The sequence below is a fragment of the Hoplias malabaricus genome, chromosome 1 (assembly GCF_029633855.1).
Source record: "Hoplias malabaricus isolate fHopMal1 chromosome 1, fHopMal1.hap1, whole genome shotgun sequence".
Classification (NCBI taxonomy): Eukaryota; Metazoa; Chordata; class Actinopteri; order Characiformes; family Erythrinidae; genus Hoplias; species Hoplias malabaricus.
The window spans coordinates 1411589-1421623 of record NC_089800.1 but is presented as its reverse complement, the minus strand read 5'-3'; the positions used below and the strand labels follow the sequence as shown (position 1 = coordinate 1421623).

The 10035-nt window shown below is 43.2% G+C and overlaps 1 protein-coding gene across 2 annotated transcripts; it reads left to right on the top strand.

Annotated features, from left to right (window-relative positions):
* Positions 1 to 277: 277 nt before the first annotated feature.
* Positions 278 to 9627, top strand: si:ch211-161h7.4 (muscle M-line assembly protein unc-89). 2 transcript variants are annotated; one of them, XM_066660416.1, is made up of 18 exons: positions 278 to 644; positions 1244 to 1287; positions 1971 to 2041; positions 2138 to 2256; positions 2509 to 2560; positions 2678 to 2885; positions 2974 to 3054; positions 3158 to 3238; positions 3335 to 3502; positions 4638 to 5062; positions 5187 to 5534; positions 5998 to 6552; positions 6797 to 7400; positions 7612 to 7682; positions 7774 to 7929; positions 8019 to 8188; positions 9171 to 9261; positions 9367 to 9627. In XM_066660416.1, exons 1-18 carry the CDS (start codon positions 621 to 623, stop codon positions 9444 to 9446), a joined length of 3348 nt encoding a protein of 1115 aa, XP_066516513.1. In that variant the 5' UTR covers positions 278 to 620; the 3' UTR covers positions 9447 to 9627. The 2 variants fall into 2 exon arrangements, with proteins under 2 accessions (XP_066516513.1, XP_066516519.1); XM_066660422.1 differs by lacking the exon at positions 2974 to 3054 and having other exon boundaries at positions 279 to 644.
* Positions 9628 to 10035: the final 408 nt, after the last annotated feature.

The following is a 10035-nucleotide window of genomic DNA, read 5'->3' as shown; positions in this document are numbered from 1 at the left end:
CAAACAATGGATGAACGGACAGATTCTGCTTTGCCATTGTTCAAAAAGACTACTGACAGGCATTGACCGTCCTGCTGGCAGTTGGCTTAATAAATGTCTGACAACAAAAATGTTTTATCTGTTTGACTACAGTCGAAAAGGGTTTACAGGTGCCTACTGGTCCCCCGGCCTCTGCATTCATTGTTTTGGTTTCAGAAAGTTGTCAACCCTAAATTCTATAACCGTGCACTAGATGGTGGTGATGTCTATGAGGTACATACGAACGAACCAATAGCGTCGAAGAGGAGACGGTCGAAGGGCGGGAGAGTTTGTTTTGTTGATGTTGTTGTTTTGCGGCGGGATAGAAAAATGTTTAAGGTTTAATTAACGTAGTGTAATCCCCAATTAAACACTCTTTAACACACCTTTGTATTTTTTTCAGCACAAAACGGTTGTGCTTTGTTCATCTCCGCTCCTGTAATGTTAACGTTTGTGAATTTTCGCAGTTTAAAAAGTGGCGGACCGACTCGGGATTTTCAGCTAGTGCTAGCGCTAAAGCCCTACTGAATGAATGTTTAGCTTAGCTAAGCTAAGCTATAACTGCTGTTTTTATTCTTTCCGTTTTCTCCCTTTCTCCCGGAATGGACGGCAATATGATGAATTTGGTAAGAAGATTTACATTCATTTGTTGACTCGAGTATATTTTATTGAATTTAGCTCCAAACCCAAGAGGTTATTTGTTGCGTTATCCGTTCCACCTTAAACGCAATGTTACTGCGACGTTATTTAAGGTGGAAAGTAGAACATTCAGACATTGTTTCCATTAATTAACAAATAAAAAGGTGCCCATTCCTGACGTTTTTTCAGAAAATTGTAGATACTGCTGCACTATTTAAGGTGGAAAAATAGGATATGTTCAAAACTACTGCAATAAAATCCTCTTTGCTAGGTTCCAGTAAAGGTGTAAAACTTAGCTTGAAGAATAGAAGCTGTTAAACAGCACACACATCAGTAACTTTCATTTAGGATGAAATGTTGATTAATTAGGGAACTACCGTTATTCCACAAAGCTAGGTAACTTTAGCCCAGTTTTCAGGGTTGTTCAATAGAAATGTCACTCAGTGACAACCATTCTTTAAGGAATACTCCATAGATATACAGTACATGGCAGGTTACTGCTTGATTTACAGTATTTTGTGTCGAGACTCATTTGTGTGCAGTTATATTATGATTAAAATGTCACTTGAACTCTTCATGTCTTTAGGGGAGAGCAAAGAAGAAGCTCCGTTACTTCCCAACAGAGGACAAGTGAGTAGTAAAAACACAGAGGACTCGTCCTGTTTGGGTGTGGACGTGTTTAGATGTCAAGGGGAATGTTTTAATACATAAATCTATATAAATGCTAACTCTGTAGTAGAATCTGCAGGACACAGTGCATATGTTGAATGACAAAACCAATGTGTATTTAAATAGTTTATTAATATTTTTCTTTTCAATTTCTGCAAAGAAGAAAACAGATGTAAGTCTGATGTAATAATGAAATAAGCAAGAGGTTCATTATTATCATAATTTGTATTATTTATATAGTATTTGCTGAAAGGGACTATACCATGATCACAAAGGTGGTTCAAAAAAGGCCCAATGTGATCATTTTATAGGAAGAGTTTGTAAATAAAATATGACAATGACATAGAGTTTAGAGAAGAAGGTTTTGCTGGGTTTTATCCCCTACACCAGCAGCAGAAATGGGCATAGGGAATAAACGAATAGCATTTTCTCCTCTCTCTGTATCCACAGCTGTGTTCACTGTCCCTAATGAGTTATGTACATTTTCCCTGCCACAGATGGGTCCAGATATATACAGAGTTCAGATTTAATTGTACTGCTGTTTAATGACATTGAAAATACATTTCACAGCCCTTAATACATCTTTAACAACCTGACGTTCCGGCCAGAAAAATATTTTGACATCTTGGCTCATTCTTTTCCAGATCTACATGTTCACTGAAGATCAAAGAATACTTCACATTGAAAGACATCGATAATATCTTTGATGATATGGGTAAGCTTTTAATTTACTTACGATACCACGGTTGCAGTTCTTTGTGCGGTATATACTTGTGTTAACACTGATACACACTTTAATTTTGTTTCTTAGATTCTGTGCCTGAATCACCATCACCTGAGCTCTCATCACCGCCTGAGCTCGAGATTATTGAGCAGGGGAGAGAGGTTAACCTGCCAGATCTTAAAAGGACCTCACAGTTTGAACCAGAGGTCAAGCTCTTGAAACAATACTCAATTTCTTACAAAACCAGTTTACTGAACGTTCACACTGATGTTAATCTGAAGACTTGCGAGACCTTTGAGTATAGTTCTTAAGAATTAAACAACGAGTTCATAATTTAGTTTTAGCGTAGTGCTAATTTTCATTCTGTGGGCTTTGTTGGTTTACAGATTTAATTAATGAAAAACAGAATATCTTCATTGAGATCTTGTTAATTCATTAATTAAGTGTTTTGTCCCCAGGGAGGAGAGGTTTTGACACACGAATACGACATACAGGAAGATCATTTAAATGGTAAATACATAAAACGCTAGTCTTTAGAATCTGTTGGGAGCAGATTCTGGGGCTGAAGTCTTTTCTCTAGTGATATACTGGTGTAAACATTTCCTCCATATCTTCTTTTTCCACCAGAGAGCCCTTTTAATGAGATTGCTCCCATTAAGACGTCCAGCCCCATCGACCTGGTCCCGGCTGGAGATGGAGTAGGGGACACAGAAAGACAGAACCTGTCCCCTACACTCTTTGGTGTAAACGATGAAGAACCTATTTGGGGTGACCTGAGAAAGACGGCAGATGATCAGCGATCCGAGTCCCCTAAAGAGATCTCGAAAGAAGAAGGGTGTGACTTTTATGTGGATCTCTTAATAGCAGCTAATTAAAAGATATTTTATGCTAATAATGTTGTGCACAATGTCTTTGTTTGATAGAGACAGTGAATCACTGGCCTCACCCCCAGCTCGGCTGGAGTTTGTAAAACCCATTAGACATCCTGTTGTTTCTTTAAAAAGGTTAACTAGGTTTTATAATACATTCTTATTTCTTTATGTAATGTCATATGTTTCCATATTTTAGAGTTCCCAGACTTAAACTGTGATTTTTATTATATTTCAGATGCTTACCTGTTGATTCTCCAGTTGCACCGACTGAAGTGTGTCAGACCTCAGCACCAGAAACAAGCGAAGAGCCACAACCGTAATTCATTTTTGTGGAGCTCTTTTAAACACGGTTATTATATGTTAGTTAATATTATATTTATAATGTTCTTATTTTTTTACTTTTTCTTTTTAGGGAGATGAGCCCAAGTGTGTCACTATCTGTTTCGGTTCAAAACAACGCCCCCGAATCGCTTCCGAACGAACAGCCTAAGAACCATGTATCCGAGGAGAAGTTAGACGTGGAAGTCAGAGAATCATCTTTCTGGCAAAAGCTTAAAAATGTTTTGCAGCCAAAAACTCGGTCAGTTGACGCTGAGCTTGAATCTTTCCTAAATATTTGTTTAAGTGCATGTTTGTGCACTGCCGAATGCAGTTTGTATACATTATGTATTTTCTGTACATTTAAAGTTCATGTAGAAATTCTAGTGATTGGACATAAATCGGGGCGGCACGGTGTCGCAGTCACACAGCTCCGGGGGCCTCTCTGTGAGGAGCGTGGTGTGTTCTCCTTGTGTCTGCATGGGTTTCCTCCGGGTGACTGTCTGTGAGGAGCGTGGTGTGTTCTCCTTGTGTCTGCGTGGGTTTCCTCCGGGTGACTGTCTGTGAGGAGCGTGGTGTGTTCTCCCTGTGTCTGCGTGGGTTTCCTCCGGGTGACTGTCTGTGAGGAGCGTGGTGTGTTCTCCCTGTGTCTGCGTGGGTTTCCTCCGGGTGACTGTCTGTGAGGAGCGTGGTGTGTTCTCCCTGTGTCTGCGTGGGTTTCCTCCGGGTGACTGTCTGTGAGGAGCGTGGTGTGTTCTCTCTGTGTCTGCGTGGGTTTCCTCCGGGTGACTGTCTGTGAGGAGCGTGGTGTGTTCTCCCTGTGTCTGCGTGGGTTTCCTCCGGGTGACTGTCTGTGAGGAGCGTGGTGTGTTCTCCCTGTGTCTGCGTGGGTTTCCTCCGGGTGACTGTCTGTGAGGAGCGTGGTGTGTTCTCCTTGTGTCTGCGTGGGTTTCCTCCGGGTGACTGTCTGTGAGGAGCGTGGTGTGTTCTCCCTGTGTCTGCGTGGGTTTCCTCCGGGTGACTGTCTGTGAGGAGCGTGGTGTGTTCTCCTTGTGTCTGCGTGGGTTTCCTCCGGGTGACTGTCTGTGAGGAGCGTGGTGTGTTCTCCCTGTGTCTGCGTGGGTTTCCTCCGGGTGACTGTCTGTGAGGAGCGTGGTGTGTTCTCCCTGTGTCTGCGTGGGTTTCCTCCGGGTGACTGTGAGGAGTTGGTGTGTTCTCCCTGTGTCTGCGTGGGTTTCCTCCGGGTGACTGTCTGTGAGGAGTGTGGTGTGTTCTCTGTGTCTGCGTGGGTTTCCTCCGGGTGCTCCGGTTTCCTCCCACAGTCCAAAAGTGGTTTTGTGTATTTGTTTTCTGATTATGCAAGGTAATTTAAAAGACGTTTTATGGATTCGTTTCAGGAAGCAAGAAGCAAGTAAACAATCTCCTGCCCATTCTCCTGTGGAGCTGGATGATGACTTCTTGATACTAGAAGATGATTCCCCCATTTTATTTACGATTCCAAAGAAGACTACTGCTCATAAAGAAAAACGTAAACATGAAGGTGTTTCCGCAAAGCCAGACAGTGAGACGATGACAACTCTGGATGGAAAAGCTCAGTCAAAGCTGGCAGAAGATAAAAATAAACACGGAGATGAATCTGATGCTGCAAAAACAAAGAAAGCAAAGACTATGCGTGGAAAGACGCAAAATATGGGTGCAAAAGACACTGTAACTCAGGCAGCTGCAGAGGAAAGGTTGGGGCCTTTACTTGAAGCGGAAGAAGTCGTTGGAATTTGTGCCCCCTCTTCTCCTCCAGGGGCCAGTCAAGACTCTGATTTACCTGGTATGGCCGAATCAAATATTTTTAGTATTTTGTTATTGCATTACAAGAGGCTCGTGCAATTGTTTAAGGAGCTGACATCTGTTTCGTGTGAGTGTTTTTCATTAAAGTTTGTTTGTAAATACAGGTAAACGGAGCAAAAGCAGCGAAACATCCGATGAGAAAGATGGGAATGATGAAATACAGGTCCAAATGCCAAGTGAGAAGCCTGCATCTAAAATGAAGAAAGCAGCCAAATTAAAAGGTGACACCAACAATGCAAAAAATCCTGCGTCAAACGTGAAGAAGGACCCCAACAAAGTAAAATCTACTGTTCAAGCAGCTGGGCCTGAGAGTTCAACGAAACCAAACAGGCAGGGTGTTGACAAAGCCACAGTGAAGAACAAACAAGTGCCTGAAGAAGCAGAGCGCCACAGCGACACGGAGCGTCCCCCGAAGCCCACGGAAAAAACAGACATAGAACGTTCTGCTGCAGGTCAGTGCCTTAATCAGTTTATTGACCATATTTTGTTTAAGGTATGATTTCTAACAGGCTGAAATTAGCAAGTTCTACTAAAAACGTAGTATAATTTCTTGTAAGATTACGTGAAAAGAATGACATATAATTACAATGTGGCCTGGAGGTTATGGGTTCGATTCCCGCTTCGAGCTTGATGTGTTCTCCCTGTGTCCGCGTGGGTTTCCTCCGGGTGCTCCGGTTTCCTCCCACAGTCCAAAAAAACACGTTGCAGGTGGATTGGCGACTCAAAAGTGTCCGTAGGTGTGAGTGAATATGTGTTTCCCTGTGAAGGACTGGCGCCCCCTCCAGGGTGTATTCCTGCCTTGTGCCCAATGATTCCAGGTAGGCTCTGGACCCACCGCGACCCCGAACTGGATAAGGGTTACAGATAATGAATGAATGAATAATTACAATGTTGTTGTTTTTTTGTGTGTTCCAGTTAAGAAAACCAAAAAGCAGCCCACAACAAAGAAGAGTATTTCAAACCCGCCAGTAAAGGCCAAGAAAGTACAGAAAACACAAGCAGACGGCTGTATAAAGTCGGCTGATGTTTCTGAAGAGGGTCCTGTGTACAGCAAAAGAAGGAGGAAACCACCCGGTGAATGGTGGCTAAGCAGTGAAACCCAAAATGAGGGGAACACACAGGATCAAGAAGCGACTGTTCAGCAGTCTTTGCATGAGCTAAAATTTAATAGGAAATTGAAGAGGAAAAAAGCAGCAGCACTGAGTGAAGAACAGGAGAGTCAGAGTGAACCAAACAAGGCTGCGACTGTTCAGAAGGTGGCCAAAAAGCCTAAGTCTTGTTCTACAGGTGACCAGAAAGGCCCCAAGATGGCAGACAGCAGACAGAAACCAAAGTCAGCAGCTCTAAAACGGTGTGAACCTCAGTCAAAGACGCCAGTTGTTGGAGAGAATCTGGCAGTGCATGAGGAAGCTGAACAGTTCAGTCCAGCAGCATGCAGTCCTCCTCCTCAGCAGCACATCCTTACTCCAGGTGAACTGTTTGCATTTTTTGCTTTGATATTCTGAGTGAAAATGAACACATCTTCTACAGGGAAAGCTTAAATAAGTCACGTGTAACTTATACAGATTTATTTAAGTCTAATACACGTTTATTTAAATTAACATTTTGGAAAACATTTGCATAAGACACATTTTATAAGTTGAGTGTTAAATACAGAAACAGTATTTGTGCATTTAAATATGAAGTGAATTTCCTATTTGATGTCTTCTAACAGGTAACCACAAGGTGTTTAATAAGATCTACTCACGAGGCAGTCAGTGTGGATCTGCTCAGAAACGTACTCCATCTGAACCCCAGATACCAGCACATCTTCCACAGAAACGCATAAGAAAACCCATCAGCAACTGGTGGGAGGTGCCTCAGTCTCATGGATGTGATGAGAGATCTTGCTCTTCTCCACAAAAGACTAAAACCCAGGCTGCACCACCTCCTAGGAAGGTGCGGTCTGATGACGCCGCCGGTGTTATCAGGTCACAAAAGACAAACGGTCATGCAAATAATAAAAATAAATTAAACACGATCCAGACGTCAAAGACTCTCAAAAGTTCTAGAGCCTCGTTTGATGCCATATTAGGGTCTTTAAGACCTGGGACCTCCAGAGGGAGGGGTGAAAAGAACAGTAAAAAGGGCAGAAGAACCTTGCTTCACTCTCTTGAAGATCAGTCGGAGCACTCGAGTAAGAACATCGACAGCGATCAACAGCATGGAAGCAGCCAGGACGTCTTTGAGGCTTGTACGAGTGCCGTTTCTGTCGAGCCGCTTGCTGCCAGTAAGACAGGTGTGAGGATATCGGCCGGATCCAACAGAGTGTCTGAGTAGTGAGTTCAAAACACAGTGATTTCTCTAGGTATGCACAAAGATATCGGAATTAACTCAGACGTTTTAGCAGACGTTTAGATTTCACAAGGTTTAAGCAAAACTCGGACCTCCGCAATTCCCATATTAGTGCATACCCAGCTCCCACGTTATTTCATATATAAAGAAATATGAATTTGGCCTCTGAAATGACTGTTTTTCTGTTCCATTCAGTGACATCTTCTTCAAAAGTGGCCCCTCATCGATGATCGAGCTGGAGAGATTCGAAGAGCATGAGGATTGCGGTAAGTGGTCGATGACAACTGCAACTTTATTCGAGAAATGTTTCATCTACGCTGTGAGATCTTCAGCCCTAAGCTGGTGCTCTGATTTCAGACTTACCGAGGTTCATTTCTAACCAACAACCAGTGCCTCGTGTACTGTCGGACTGCGATCTGTGCGGACCTCCGCTGCGGCCCATTGTCCTAGAGACGGAAGACTGGGATAACCTCTCTGTGTGGTTTGCTCACCTATGGCCCTCCTCTACAAAAGGTTGCTGAACTTATGAAGTGCCTCAAAATGAACTCTGTAAGATACAGTTACTTGATGTATGCTTGATAATATTAACTCTTTCCCACTAGATGGCGAAGTATTCAGTGTGATTAGCCCAGATGATTTCCATTGGTACTCTCATGCTGGAAGAGCTATGGGACACACGATTGACCTTCAGACCAGCTCCTACTTAAACGGCAAGATTTTGTTGGGCTCGTACATGAAAAAACCTCCACACGTGGACCTTCATGCAGTGACGGTGAGTGAAGCTTACTTCTTCCTCGATGCTTTATCTGTTCATATGTTCTGTTTAGACAGAGCTGTTCAAGAACGGGGGCAGCACGGTGGCGCAGCAGGTAGTGTCACATAGCTCCAGGGACCTGGATGATTGTGGGTTCGATTCCCGCTCCGGGTGACTGTCTGTGAGGAGTGTGGTGTGTTCTCTCTGTGTCTGCGTGGGTTTCCTCCGGGTGACTGTCTGTGAGGAGTGTGGTGTGTTCTCCCTGTGTCTGCGTGGGTTTCCTCCGGGTGACTGTCTGTGAGGAGTGTGGTGTGTTCTCCCTGTGTCTGCGTGGGTTTCCTCCGGGTGACTGTCTGTGAGGAGTGTGGTGTGTTCTCTCTGTGTCTGCGTGGGTTTCCTCCGGGTGACTGTCTGTGAGGAGTGTGGTGTGTTCTCCATGTGTCTGCGTGGGTTTCCTCCGGGTGACTGTCTGTGAGGAGTGTGGTGTGTTCTCTCTGTGTCTGCATGGGTTTCCTCTGGGTGCTCCGGTTTCCTCCCACAGTCCAAAAACACACGTTGGTAGGTGGATTGACGACTCAAAAGTGTCCGTAGGTGTGAGTGTGTGAGTGAATGTGTGTGTGTTGCCCTGTGAAGGACTGGCGCCCCCTCCAGGGTGTATCCCTGTCTTGTGCCCAATGATTCCAGGTAGGCTCTGGACCCACCGCGACCCTGAACTGGATAAGCGCTTACAGATAAAGAACGCTTCAAAAAACACAACAGGGGTTTGAAACGGATGCAGAGTGAAATCCTTAATGTGAAGTGGTGACAGTCTGTTCTGAGGACAATATGGATGACAAAAATAAATAAATCACACTGCATTCATTTGGGGATTAAAAACAGAATGAAACAAATCATTAAAATCTTGTGCTTCATCTTTAGTAGCAGCCAATAAAGAAACTTTATAATAACGTTGTTGTCTTAATGCACCTCATCATACTTTTGCCTTTAATGTTTCTTTCAGATATTTAACGTAGTGTCCAGTTGTGTGCGAGTGGAAGTCGATGGTGTCAGGACCGTCTACAACTCGGGGCAAACATTTATAGCGCCTTGTGGTAAGAAAATTAATCCAAGTGTCTGTGGGGAAGGAAAAAAAACATAATAATATTGCATCATGTTTAATAAGGTTTTTAATACTTTTATTCTTTTTTTTTTTTCAGGGCAGTCCTACAGCATTCACAACGTCTGCAGAGAGCCTGCCGTTCTCTGGTATCACAGGATGCTACGAAGTCTTAAATGAATCCGACCACAGATGAGCGGCTGTAGGAGCCGACAACGTGTAGATATGGTTCTGTGTTTAATATTCTACGAACGGCCTGCTAAAAGGCCTGCTTTAGGTTCATTTCGCTTGTAGCTTCATATAAATAGTGTTAAGGACCTTGATTAATTGTAAAGAAAGATACTTGTTTGTTTTTTTGAATAGGAACAAAAAAAACAATAAAGATTTTAATTTAAAGTAAAGTGTGCTGCCAGGTCTTTCATGTGTGTGGCGCATCAACGTTAAACTACATCTCAGCCCTTTTAAAAAATGCAAAAGAATATCCGATAAATTCACTGTCGCCAGTAGAGGGCCTCGTCTCACAGCGTACACTTCTGCCTCTTCTACATGTAGCTTGTTTGATGATGGTGTTTTAACCAGTGATGAATGGAAATAATGAATTCTGATGGATGGCTGTTTGAGGCACTGCTTCATATTCCCTCCCACGTGGTTAGCATTTTTAAATTAACACTGTGTGAGTGATTCTGTATCTTTTTAATTATACAGCTGGTTTTTAATTTCAAACGTGCATTGCAAACACATTGAAGTATATAAAAGATGTGGAGCACAC